The sequence below is a fragment of the Rhinolophus sinicus genome, chromosome 13 (assembly GCF_057876585.1).
Source record: "Rhinolophus sinicus isolate RSI-liver-muscle chromosome 13, RSI-T2T, whole genome shotgun sequence".
Lineage (NCBI taxonomy): Eukaryota > Metazoa > Chordata > Mammalia > Chiroptera > Rhinolophidae > Rhinolophus > Rhinolophus sinicus.
In genome coordinates this window covers 32,637,754-32,652,174 of record NC_142513.1, presented here as the reverse complement: position 1 = coordinate 32,652,174, position 14,421 = coordinate 32,637,754, and the positions used below count along the sequence as shown (strand labels likewise).

The 14,421-nt window shown below is 37.9% G+C and overlaps 1 protein-coding gene across 5 annotated transcripts in view; it reads right to left on the bottom strand.

Moving 5' to 3' along the window:
- Window positions 1-301: 301 nt before the first annotated feature.
- The window catches only part of BTBD3 (BTB domain containing 3), a 34,273-nt gene continuing 20,153 nt past the window's right edge, over window positions 302-14,421 (bottom strand). For 2 of the 5 annotated variants that reach the window (XM_019734913.3, XM_019734914.3), the window contains 4 exons: window positions 9,158-9,443; window positions 8,560-8,650; window positions 7,871-7,989; window positions 302-4,320 (listed from right to left, as the gene is read on the bottom strand). In XM_019734913.3, the coding sequence (XP_019590472.2) occupies window positions 3,288-4,320; window positions 7,871-7,989; window positions 8,560-8,650; window positions 9,158-9,443 (1,529 nt within the window). In that variant the 3' untranslated portion in view covers window positions 302-3,287. Of the gene's footprint in view, window positions 4,321-7,870; window positions 7,990-8,559; window positions 8,651-9,157; window positions 12,859-14,421 lie in introns of those variants that run through there. The other 3 variants (XM_019734912.3, XM_019734911.3, XM_074318301.2) reach the window with 3 other exon arrangements.

Sequence of the window (14,421 nt, the reverse complement as noted above, 5' to 3'; positions counted from 1 at the left end):
AGCAACTACAGCATCAGAACGCCAGCCAATCACAAATTCCATCACGGTAATATAAATGCATCTATTCATTTCCTCTCATTAACTTAACAGTCAGGCTTTGAACAATGAATTAATTAACATATTCATTGTTCTCCTATGCTTTTGCCTCAAATTTTTTACTTCTTTAGTGATCAGAGATATCTGAATACTTAGAAAAGAAATGCTCCTGCAAAACCATCTCTAAAAGTTGTGGCACCAAAAGTGCCAGAATGAATTTTTCACTATTTCAAGAGATCAGCAAAAATGCTAAGGAAAACAAATCTATGAATCAATTTTATTTTTATTTGCATTTAACATGATTATACACATTCATGTGTCTAACAAGATCTGCACTGTTACATTAAAAATACAGTACAATAACATTCAACATGAGGTACTTCATATTTATATAGTTTTCCTTCATAAATAATGCTGTAAGCTACTAAATTCAAGCACTTTGATGCTCAAGTGGCTAGTGTCTTGAATTAGCCGGGCTTATTTCAACACCTTAAAAAACAAAAAAAAAGACAGTTCAGTGCAATACTTATGTAGAAATTAGACCATTTACTTAAATACTACATTAAGATATGCTTAAAGAATATTACATTAGAACTGCTAGCCTAGTTCCCCTTCATCCCCAGTATGAACAACAACAAAGACTGCCAGATTCATTGAGAAAAGCATCTACAAGTATTCTGTTTAATAAAGTTGTGTTTATACACTAGAGTTGCCTGCCTTGTCAGAACAATAGTTTCTAATTTTAAAAGCTACAAAATTTGAGATTACCAAAGAAAATAGAGCAAGCACATTAGCCTTCATTCCATGTTGTTGAAAATGCAGAAGGGAGAATAGGATTTAAAACATAAAATTTCTTATTCTAAATTCAATTTTCAAATTTAGCACACAGCTCTTGGCACCAGCCAAACCAGGTGGTAAATGTGTCTTTTTTCTTTAGTAGTAATTAACATAAAATTAAGTTCCAAACTCAGTGTACAGGCTCTCATGCGGCTTTCACCCAGCAGGTCCCCAGCCACATGGAGGGCAGCTAGCTAACGGGAGCACTGACACTGTTACTGAATGAACAATCTACACTGGAATGTTATCATTCCAACCTCACAATCTGATATGATGCAATTAATGCTAAAGTTAATTCTCTTCTGGCTTAAAAATTAGTGCCTTCTAATGAGGTATATAGTCTACCAATTTGCATGGTAGCTATGGATTACTGAAATGTTTAACCATAATTTAAGAACAAAATCCTTTGTAGAAGTATTTTTTAAATCAAAAATCCACTTTTATTTCATAGTTGCTTTGCCAAAACTACTGTCATCTCCAATAAGAAATAACTGTCAGATAATTTTGGGAAGTTGTCCTGGGAGTACTCATTTATAATCACCAGTAACAGCTTTTGATCATCTGTGCTAACAGACATAGGTAATGGCAAAGATGATTAAAACATTTCCCATAATCCAGTGTTCTCCTCCATCAGGGAAGCCGGCCAAAAGCAACAAGCCCTCATTCACAGGGGAAGAAGTGGCCAAGAAGCACAGCGAATATGATAAGGGCAGTCACTCACAAGGGCCTTGCTGGGGCCAGCAGGGGAACATTTCTGTCCCACCACTCACTGGCCAGGCAGGGAGGAGACAATTCCTGAGTCGGCAAACACACTAGCGTGCACATGGGTGCCCACGTACACACACCCACCCCAGGACTAACTCCTGGCTCCAGACAAGCCAGCTTCAGGCTTGCAGAGCAGGAGAAGGAGGCGGCCAGGGACCACACTCTGGGTGGCTGGGGAAACCATCTCAGGATCACACTGAGCAGAAAAGCTGCCCAGAAACACATGGATACTTCAACTGGAAGTGAGCACACTGGACACCACCAGGGTCACAGGCACTAAACCATCACAAGCCACCACCAAAGGAGGATTTCTTGATAAGCTTTTCCCTCCTTTGTTTACATTATCTGTGGACAAGCAAGAGAGCTGAATGTGATGCTGATGCAGTGAATATCAGGTGTAATCAGGTGCATCACTTCAGATCATTCTTTCAAAACCCTGCAGGCATCTATATTGGCACTTTAAGATGGCCAGAGGCCAGATTCTAGCAGTCCGGGAATAACACAAAATTATGATTAAGAAGATAGTACGTGATCAAAGTAGAGCAGGTAAAGTATATTTCAGACTAAAAAATAAAAATAAAAAATCAACAGATGAAAGTATCTTATTACATTAACATGTAGTGCTACAAAACTAGTTTTCCCATTCATCTAAAGAATTGTTTGGTCCTCTTTTCATAGGAAAAAGGGAATAGGAATTCTATACAGTACGACTTAGGAAAACAAGGAAATGGTGGGGATCAGAAGCTAAGTGGTGAGAAGACAGTTTAACTTTTCCAAACTTCATTCTATTATGCCATCAGTTAACTCATTTGTAGTATGGGATGCTTTTAGGTTTCCTTTATAAACTGTTTAAGTTTGAATTAATAGGCCTGTAACTTTTTTCTAATGGCAATAACATTTTATAATTTAGTTACTTCTAAAAGAAGTGTCTGTGCTGCAATATTTTGTCTTCTAAACTAAAAGAATAAAATCTGCTATGGCAGAAGTCATGGCCTAAACAAACATCCAGTTTCTTATTTCCCCATTTTACATGACATTTTGTTAAATATTGTTAATATTTAACAACCTTATGAATTAAGATTTAAGAAAAAGCAATGCCCAGAAGTAAAATATTTAAAGGAAATAAGAGCTAAACATGACTATTGTCTACTTCCTAAATTATTACTTATTACAAAGCAAAACTTCTTTCATAATTATACACTGAGGTTTATCTGTTATTCCTTTTTTTTGGGGGGGGAGGGTCTGTTTGAAAATTACTCATCATTACTTTAAACTATTTCTATTTGTCAAAATAAAGCCCTAAAGGAAATTTGAGGTGATTAAAAAATTTTCTGAGGAAGGACAAAACTGAGAAGTCAATGGGGCACTTGGAAAAGAACACAAATTCTCCCCAGCTGTGTGTAGACAGACGCAATTCTAAAAACCACAAAGCTCTAATAAGAACTTGGCTCTTTTAAGCATATAGTTAAAAGCTGAATGCTGCGTTTTTGCCTGTACATAATTAAAAGGTTGAAAAGAAATTAGAAACTGCCTATAGCTTCATTCATTACACATTATCTGCGCTGATCACGTATCTGCAGATGAGCTAAGCATCAAGCAGGTAGGAACCAAATGCGCACCTCAGAGCTCAACCTGCTTCGGAAGTGTTTTCAAGCATAGAATATAAGTTCGGGGATTTGCCCTCCCTGTACTCCGGTGCCATTGGTGCTATCCGAGGAGCACTGAAACTGGACAGTGACTTTGCCACACTGAACCTCCGTCATGCCTTCCTGTCCGAAGTAGCTGAGTTCATTGCCGTCCAGTATCACGCTGGCTGTGTAGAAGGTGTCTGGCTCGATCTGCACTGGGTACTCAAACCACACAGGGAAGGTATTGCTGGAGCCATCTGAGAAGTACTTGCTCAAGTTCTGGCCCAGAACAACACCCTGCCGCTTGAGTTCAATCTTGGCGCTGTACTCTGCAGAGCCACAGCTGGAGCCATACAGCCCAAAGCCCGCGATGAACACTCTCTTATCCACTGCAAACTGGATGCTGTCACAGCGGCCTCGATAGCGCCACTGGTTGCTCCGATAGGCACACGACTGGAAACGGTGACAGCGCTGGGGTACGAGGCCCTTGCGGGCCTTACTCACAAACTGCAGCTCGGGCTTTTTGGCTGCAGTGTACCAGAGGAAGATGTCGTTGGTCTCATTAAGAGTCAGGACTCCAGACTGCGCAGCACCATTGGCAAAATCATCCAGGGCCATTGTAGGTATGCGGATCAGGTACAGCGCCTTCCCCAGGACCTTGCGTTTATTTTCGATGCTCAGAGCTAGATCTTGTCGCTGGCACTCTACTTCAGCCCAGTTCAGAGCTGCCTCAAAAACCACAATCTCTTTGGCATTCAGAGTTTCCCTCTGGAGGATACTTTCTAGAGTCTGGAAGTCGATATCGCAGAACCCCTCAGACTTGAGAGCTAACTCAGCCTGGGCATCGATTACCTCCCAGCAACGCTGGGTCAGGTCTGGCTCTTCGAACAGGCAGCTCTGGGAGAGGAGCACACAGGCGTTCTTGGCACTCAGGCTGGTCTCCAGGAAATTAACGCAGGCTCTGGCGAGGTGAGGGACAATGTATTTTTTGGCAGCATAAAGAGTAGCCAGCACTGTGTCAGCAGCCAAGTCGATTTCATCACAATAGATATATCTGAAAGGAAGTGCACAGCATGTAAATGGAATTGTCACAAAATGAGTGTGTCCAGCAAGAAAAGATGCAACTACTTTCAAGTTAGTTCCAAGAAAATCATCTTAGGTGACAGTTATTACAAAAATGATTAGGGATTAAAGAAACATCTGAAATATGTTCATAAATTAATATTTCAACTCAGTAGTAAGTTTGTACAATTAACTTTGTGTTACCATTGCAGCCTCTATTTTATAAGTTGCATTCAATGTCTTCTTAAAAAAAAAAAAAAGAAGGTACCGGAACTGTTTTGAGAAAGAATTTCATTATCAGAGATAGTTGATATTAGGAAAAAAACAGCAAAAGTCTATTACATGTACTACTTTATATTTAATGAAAAAATAATTCCCTATGTTTTAGAAGTAACATATATATATAAGTTTTACTTTTAAAATTTTCTGTACATTCAAATAGAAACAAATACCTTTAATACTATAATGTTAGAAACAACTGCATCTTGATACTTTTAACTATGACTTGGATTTCTCCAAAACACAAAATAAAACCTGAGATTAAATAAGATACTTTTCAAGTAGTTCCAAGTTCAATAGGTTATCAAATATGGACTTCAATGCTGTCTTCCATGTACCTTTACACAGCACCTAATTCAGGCTTCGTATCTTTTTTGTATCTTTTTTTATTTTTTTTAACTCTTTCCTCTCACCTTCAAAATTAAAGAATACATTTTTTCCAGGTATATTTAATTAAAAGACAGTAAGAAAACCTAAATATGCACTATTCCTGTGACTGTAAAGCATCCCTTTACCAGGAGATAAAACACTTGTAGGTGTTTTGGGGACAGTGACAGGCTCTCAGAATGGTATGTAAACATAGCAATCATCTACTTCTTTTAGATTGCTATGGTTCACCAAGAGAGTCAGTGAGAACTACATACGGGTGAAAAATACATGCTGATAACACTTCATTTTAAAATTTTCTGTTTAGCTACTTGCTGTGTTTTCCTTTAGTTATTGTATTTCAACTTAGTGAAATACACATAACAAGAAATTAGTAATATCTTCTATAAGAAAGTTAAAAACAAAAACAAAAAACCACACACACACAACGATCGCAATATGAAAAATGTCCACAATCACAAATTGAATGTGCACTTTTACTCCCAGGAAGCCCTTTCTCTTCTCTGATAGGCTAAGCCATCTACCAGTGGCAAAGCTGCCTGAGAAAACACCTGCATCTTAGTGACACTCTAACCAGAGAACAGGGGCCGTAGGGAGGATTCTGAAGCACACTCAGCACTCTAGTGCTTACACTGGAATCGTCTAGTGAGCACTCTTCCCTTTTTCTTGACAACCCCCTTTCCAGGAATACTGGCTACTCACCCACAATGCAGGCATGAGGAAAATCTGGCCTCCACTATTCCTGGTGACAATGTGGTACTGATCAACTATGGCACGATAACAAATTGTACCTTACTACTACATTTCTGATTCTCACCATTTTACATGGATGGCATGTCTAATTTTAAAAAGCTGTATTGATATATATTCTAGGCAATACATTTGTGAGAAAAGATGCTTGTCAAATGACCAAATGACTTAGGTGAAATGTAACCGATTCTTACGTGTTTCCTAATTATGTATATATCTGGAATGACACATGATTCAACTGTAGTGAAGTCAAATGCTGAACTATTGTTAGCAGTCTCTGCAACAGATAATGCCAAATATACAAAACTAGCTTGATAGGGGTGTGGGGGAGGTGGGGAAGCCTTGCAGGTAAAATTGGTTTTCTGTTATCTCTAAAAGATTACAAAGGTCAAAAAGTACTGGTTGGTTATAAAGTGGTGGATTAGTTGACATTTTGATACTTCATACGCTCACTTGCCATCAATTTCCGTATCTTCCACTGTGAAAGTTTAAGTCGGCAGCAATTATTAGGTTGGTGCAAAAGTAATTGCGGTGTTTGCAATTATTTTTAACCTTTTAAACTGCAATTATAGATTTCAAAACTATAATGCAAATAAAGCATTCAATACTTTTAAGGTCTACAACTGTAACAGAGTGAAAATGCTCAGCCTCTCGGGTTCCTCTTGTTCAAGCCAGCTTCGTTCCCATGGTCTTCAGGTTAATAGCTTCTGCTTAGTCTTACATATAGATATGTTAATCATTACAGGAATTCTCTTTGCGGCTTGAGTTTTACAAAAACAGCCCCTAACCAGAAACTGCCTCTCCTGAGGAGATAAGGGAAGTATATACAAAAATAATGATTACTTATCAAAGATTTCCAGGAACCTGAGACTGGACTCACATTAACTAGAGTCAACAGTCTAAGAATAAAGAAGTTTCACAATTTTCCTCCACCCCCTGCTGGCTCCCAGATGTCCAGTCCTCAATTATCTCTTGCCCCTCTGTCTCCCCCCTTCTCTTGACAAAAAAAAGGCTGAATTCTGTATTTTCTTAACATGGTTCTTTAGGACACTAGACTGCCATCTTCTTAGCCTGCTGGCTTTCTGAATAAAGTCACTTTCCTTATCCCAACACCTCGTCACTCAACTCACTGGCTGTCATGCTGCTAGCAGACGATAGATAGCAACATTTTAACCATGGGTGGGATTATTGTCCAACTTGTTGATATACTGAATAATTTTTTCAACAAACATTATATTTATTCTAGTGAACCAAAATTCCTATAGCAACAGATATCTTGAACTCTGATATACTTGGTGTGCTATAATAGGATTTAACAAAAATTAAACAAATATGATTTGGAATAATCATTGGATTTAATCACACAGTAGATGACCACTATCTCGCACCAGTACACGCAAAAAAGTGGATTTTATTTACCTTGTTAACATGTATTGGATTCTGAAAGACCTGTGAGATATGAAACTACTTTTTAAGAAATATGTATCTTATAGCTTTACGTTTGTATACTACCAATTAAAATTTTTCTGTATAAATCCCTATAAAGCTATAGGAAACTATTCATAGCTCTCAAAAAATTTATCCTGTACTATCAAATGCAAATGCTTGTCATCCTTGAGAAACTCTGATTTTACGTAAGAGTATGTGTATGTGTGTGTGTGCAAAGATCAGATTATTTCGCAGATAATAAGTTTTATATTTGCTGACAAGAAACTAACTCCTAGAAAACTTAGAAATCTCTTAACTGGTAGTATTTAAACAAGGTATATAATTTCCAGAATTGTGAAGCAAATACTTATGTCTTTAAAGACTTCTTCATACACAATTCTTTCAAAGAGAACATCCTCTATTAGATAACACCTATATCAGAGAGTTATTTTTCTTTAATTCTAACTCGTTAAAAATCAAATGACTATACATGCCACTTGCTCCCAAGTCCCATGCCAAGGTGTGATTATAAATGCCTGCATCATTCCACTGAAAGACGTCATTTACAAGGTAAGCAGCACCCTCTGTCTTCATCAGTCGCCCTTTTCTGTTACACAGAACTTACATCTAACTGTGAAACCAGCAGAGTACAAGCACAGCATAAACAAACTCTTCCCAAACATGTGAACGATGCTTACTTCAGCATAGCGAGAAAAGCAGCAGGTTCGACATCTGGTATACGGATTTCATCTTTGTCCTCAGCAAGTTCTCCGTAAAACATTGCATGGAACACAGAGCTCCCGACAGCTAAAACGTACTGTGGAGAAAGGGAAATCTTATTTCATGCTCTAAATTGAGGCATTTTCAGCAAATCAATCCAGAAAAACAACTTTAGGCAATCAGGTTCAGTGGACACAGATCACCTAAACGGGCTCTCTTGCCAAAACCAAGGTACAATATATCTTGCCATGAAAGCATTACGATAGATGTTCATGCAAACCAGTCTCTATGCTGCTAATTATCTCAAGGACTTAACAGATTAATGTACAAGTTCCCCCATAACAAAATAAACAAATAAAAGAAAAGCTTATCTAACTGACTTCTCGGGGAAGAGTAAACACATGACTTTCCTAACCTGTCGCAACAACTTCCCATCACTGGAGAGTTAAGAGGGCATGTTTTTGTGTGAGGTATAAAGCAGAGTAGAAGGAACAAAGAAAAAAATTAAGCGTGGCCAAGGCCCTTTGAAAGACTGCACTTTCTTCGTGATGGGGTGAAACATGCACTGCCTGCCATCGGCAAGCTGCCCACCCCAACTTCCAGGCTTATGGAGAGGGTCCCTCTTTGTAAATCTGAGGACTAAACCGGTAATGCAGCTGTTGCTTACTTTGTGTCCTGGCAACCGCTGAGTCCCACCTGGTGGCCCAACCACAAAATGTACATCTGCCATCAAATCATTATTGAACATCACCGCATTTCTATAAACAGAGGCAATTTATTAATTCACAGCAGCTAGCATTGTTAACAACCCCAGCCCCAACACACAAAACCCAGAAAAGATTCTCAAGCTAAGCAACAGTTTAATAACTTCGGGGCAAAACTACAAATAAAGGTTCCAAGTAAACAACTGTGTTTGTAATCACTGCAAACACATGGGAAGTAAAGTTAAAAAAAAATTAAAAAAAAAAGAAAGTTATCCAAACTTTTCATCAGACTAAGGGCAAATAAAAGGTTTTTATCTTCTATGGCCCACAGACACACCCCCGTCACTTAAATGTTACAGCTTGCAAAAACATTTTTATCTAAGAGGAAAACAGCTGTACTGTTCTGGAAAAGGTACAGGGCAGCTTTCCATTACCAATAAAGCTGCTGGGAAAAGAGGAAACACAGATTTATGTTAAAATACAGTATGGGTTGTGCAAAAGCAGAAACTTCAACACAGGAAAACTTTTAAAGTAAACATGCTGGCCCGCCACTTAACTTACCTTTCTCTGATGGTAGGATAGAGACCCTGCCAATTCGGGGCCGGAATCAGGTTGTTGTTACTGAGATTCTGCTGGTGGTACTGCTGGACAGTGGTGCTGCTGGAGTTGGCTGCTTTTTTGCGGGGGAATATATCAGCAGCCATCTTCTTCTTCTTTTTAGTCTTCAAGGTAATTATTTCATAACAAACTGGGGGCAACTTGCTGCTGCCGCTGCTGCTGCCGCTGCTGCTGTTACTGCTGGTATTTGTTTTCTTCGAGCTTTTCTTGGACCTGTTCTTTACCGTCTCTGGAAGCATCAAGAAGAAGGTGAGACATTTCATGTTCTTTTCCTTGTCATCTACCATGAGTACAGTATGTCTCTCTCTATAGCTAGATATCCCAAATTGGTGTGAACATCAAGGAAAAGAGGCTGGCACGAGCTAAGATGTTAACAGAAACCAACAAGCTGATATTTTGCTTCTTTTCTCAGCCGGACAAGGTGACCTTTTCACTATGTTGAATACAAACTGGCTTTAAGTTTTATCCAGTACTGGGTCTGTTAAATACATCCCCATCATGATTCCTGTTTCTCTTATTTGCTCATAAAAATAACCCAGTTTCCTAGAGAACCTGAAAAATGCTACAGTGAGCAAAGATGACAGGCAGAGAGCCGTAGCACTTGTTTTCTGAATTAGGTTAGCAAGATGTGCTGGAGCCGCGCGGGCGAGTCTGTTCAGCCGGCTGAAGTTGTGTGGTGAATGGATCGGAGGAGTAGGTATTACAGCCCTGCAGATGGAGTCAGACAGCCAGAGCTCACAGCCAATAGCTGAAGTCACCAATCATGATTGGACCAAGCAAAACAGTGACACCTATTGTAACGTGCACAGTTCTGATATTAAAGGAACAGCAGTTGCATTCTGTCTACTGTTATTATTGTACATTTAAATAACATAAACAACTTATGAAATACATCTGAAAACAGGAAGAGGTTATGCTCACAGATTTCTCTTCAGTAGACGTACATTTTTTATTTTCCCACTTAAACAAGCAGGGTCAATTAACAAAGGGTAGGGATTGATGTCTACTCTGTATTTCTAGTAAAATCTTTATCTCAGCAGCATTTAGTTTCAAATACTTCAAACAAAATCTTCCATTTTACCAGCTAAGACGAACTATTAAAAGCAAAGGCATACTAAACACATTTATCACAGCTTAATGGGAAAAATGTTATTTTTCTTCTTTCAGTCTTTGAGTGAAAGTTACAGTCTAGTACAAAATAAGAGATGAGGTCATGTATTCATTTTACCTCCCAGTGTTTTCTAGCTCCTATAATGATTTTTGACAGGAGTCCCAGATCACAAAATGCTATTAATTAGACTATGATTATACCAGTAGGCTTAGGTGCACTGAAACGTAAGACAAATTCTAGACGTAAAAATAAGATTCAAATGGGACAAATCTAAATCTGGTAATCAGTGTTTAAAGGTTGTAATTCCCTAAAAATATTTCAGAAGGGGCCCTGTTCAGAATTTCAAAATCCAACCTAAATAGTAGGGCTACATTTAGACTTGTCATAATTTTTAAGAATATAATCCACAACTTGTAACACAAAATCAAGCATAAGGATATTCAAAATGATAAATGTTCTGATGCTGCCTAGTTGAAAAGCAAATAGGTTCTCTCTGCTTTGAATCAGAAGAATATATATACTATATGGTTTTTATAGATGAGAATGGAATCCTCCAATAATTTCTAGCTCTAGTGAGTAAGAAAAATAAAAACACCTGCTGCAGTTTTCACACTTAGTTATTTTTTTTTAAAGAGACTAAACGAGGAGATTTAATCTCACCCCATTTATTTGGATGACCGTCATTTGTTCCCAGTGCAGCAGCCATTTGCTAGCCCCCATCGAATGTGCTCTTCACGAGCACAGCCCTGCTAGCTCCACAAGACTCCACTGAGTGACGAGTGCAGGACAGACTGAGGCTCAACACCTGGGAGCGTCCACTGTTATTACAACTAATCATCTACTGAAGGTAACACACCAGAAATCAGACTTTAGATTCCTGGGACTCTAAATTACTAAATTGATTCAAGGAATATCTTCTTTATCGGCATTGTTGTTCTTAAAACTGCAAGGCCACTGCAAGCCAGACTAGACTGTGTGTACAGGAGAACCATGGTCTTGAGCAGGCTATTCATCCCACTTTTACATGGATCCTAAAACGCTGCTTACTTACAATTATCGTGTTTCCACTCACAGGGCTACTTCTACACACATACATATTCACACACTTCCAAACCTCCTTCAAACACATTTTCACTTACATTGGAGAGAGAGAGAGAGAGAGAGAGAGAGAGAGAGAGAGAGAGAGAGAGAGAGAGAGAGAGATCTAGAAACTAGTTTTTAAAAATAAAAGCGCATGGTAAAAGGCATGGAAAAGAAACAAATGAGTTCCTATTTGAGTTAACTATTGAGGACATGGTTAAAATTAAAGGATTTTTCTCCTGCTCAACTGCTACTCAACTTTTTGACCACTACCCTCTAGGAAAGCCCCCACCACAGGGAGTTCCTTTTGACAGGTCAAATAGTAATCAATTAGAATGGAAAAAGAAAGGAGCTGCTTTGGGACAGACATACTAGGAACTGGCAGCTGGACAAATGAAATGGAAAAGGTATAAAAAGCAGACACAAGAACTTAGAAGGCTCTGTGGTTTTCATTCATTTTGCATACATAGAGTTCAACACCCTTTATTTACTAAGACAGCCTCTGACAAACAATGCTTTCACACTAGTAAAATAAAGAAAAAAGTAAAGTGCACATAACAGATTAAGAAAGAAAATCAATATTTTAGAAAATGTTCTTTCTGAAATTAAAGGTTTCACTTATTTGGAAAATTAAGTTTTGTGGAAAAGCTTGAATCTACTAGTTAAATGAATGGTGCTAAATCTGAATCACCTAGAACAGTGCTTCAAAAAGTGATGTTATCACTCCTGGAAGTGAGGATTGATGAGCATGGCTGTTTAAAGACATGGTCCTGACTACAAAAAGTAATCCAATTAAAACAGTTGAGAATGACATTTTGATTTTTGTACCTAATTTGAAAAGCAGCAAAATGTTAATAAAATTTTGACAATGGAAAATGTACGAAGCACTACCTTTTCTTATATAAGGCATGTAATACAAGGTCCTTGCTACTGAAATTATGGTCCAAGGAGCTAGCAGCAGGAGCATCACTTGGAAGCCTGTTAGAAACCTAGAATCTCATCCAGATTCTGTATTTTAACAAGACCTCCAGGTAATTTGTATGAAACTCAAGTTTGAAAAAAGTCTCATACAGGTAACTGAAGAATGTTGCAGGTCTCCCCAGTTATCCAGTACCAACACCTAGCATTCTGCATTCCAGTACCAATTATCCAGTACCAACATTCTGCATTCAATTATCAAGTGAAGAAATAATTCAACACCATTTAATTTGGTTTGGATATAAAACTAACCACCTTCATGTCTTGTTCTGAAATTCTTCTTGTTAAGCCCTAAATGTCAAAATTGTAGGATTCAGGTCTGTAGACAGCCAAGTGAGAGGTCCCAAATATATTTCAATTCTCTGAAAAAAAAAACAACAACCCTCAAGCCCAGATTATTCTAAAGGACAATGAGAGAGACGATTTTAGTAGGAAAAATAAAGGACTAAAAAATGCCAAGTATGAAACAGATGAGCCACTTAATATTTTTAAATAATCTACTTCACAGTTCTATTTCAAAAAATTAGCACAGCAAAATCAGCAATCAAGTAATCTCGTTGAGTCCTGGCTCAGACACTAAAAAGTGTGTGTGTGGGGAGTGGAGAGTCGGGGGGGAGGGGGGTCTAAACAAATCATAGCCTTTAAGGGTCTCAGTTTCCTCAGCTACAAAAGACGTTCATCTAGAACAGATAGATGAGTGTTTTTCAAATTTTACACTCAGTCCACAGTAAGAAATGCATTTTATATTTGGATTCATTACTAACATACACACACACACACACACACACACACAGAAGGGATGCCAAAAAAATGTATACACATTTTAAAAAAGGAAAAAAACTGTATTAAAATTCTAATACTCAATATATACGGATAACGAAAGTTGAATACAAGTTATGTGTATACATTTTTTTGGGACCCCGCTACATACACAAATGAAAAGACAGTTCACAAAACTTACTCTTAGCATGTTATGGTACACTGACATTTTATTCTTTTTCTTTTTAATGTTGGTCTTGATTCATTCCATTGATTTCATGAGCACAGTTTAAGTAATAATGGTCTAGATTATTTCTAAGGTTTTTAAGGTTTACCAATCCAGAGTTCTCTTCTATCAAGAATCTGGACTAGGGGCCACCAGATGAGGTAGAAGGTAGGCTGCATCAACTTACTGGAGCCCATGAAACGCCCCAAATTGCATACAAAATTGGGAATGTGCATTTCTTTTTCTGTAAAGAAAAGCCATAGCTGTCATCTGTCTTTCAGAGTAATCCATGACTCAAAACACAATCTAAGATCGATCTGAATATACAAAATAGTCATATCACTTTGTTCTCTGCTTTCATTTCTAGTTTATCTCATTAAACACAAATTATACCTTCTTTATCCCCCTTGAAACTAAATATAAATAGTTAAAACCTCATCTATTAAATCTGTAACCCAGAAACACTGCCTACTGGGCTGAAGGGTAATAAATGATAAGAGCCCTATATACATTGTAAAGTTTCATTTCTAAATTTCTTTTCAACTAGCATTGTATCACTTGTTCCTATGCCTCCTGAATTCTAAAGCTGTTAGGAGACATGGTTAATCTGCCAGAATGAAGTAAATAGGTCAAGAAGCCAGCAGCGTTTTAGGAAAGTATTTTCAAAGTACAACACGCTGATTGTGCAGTGAATTTAGGTGTTGGGCATACAAGCAAGACAAGGGACCAAGCTTAAAAGGTTATTAGCTAATAATAGTGGGTTTCAGATGATGTTTATAATTGCCAGAAAGTTCAATCACATTTATCTCTTTTCATTCAATTCCCAACAATAACAAAATTATTAACAGAATTTAAACTCACTTAGATCATCCTTTTCACTGAAAGGTTTGCCAGACATCCTACCTTTATTTAGTAGAATCTTATTACGTTCAGTTTGGGGGCTTGAAGGAGGTTTAGAACTAAAAGGGACTCTAGAAATCATTTAATGCAACTCTGCCCCACAGATAAGGTAACTAGGTATCCAAAAGATTGAGATGTGTGAAAAGTTCACAG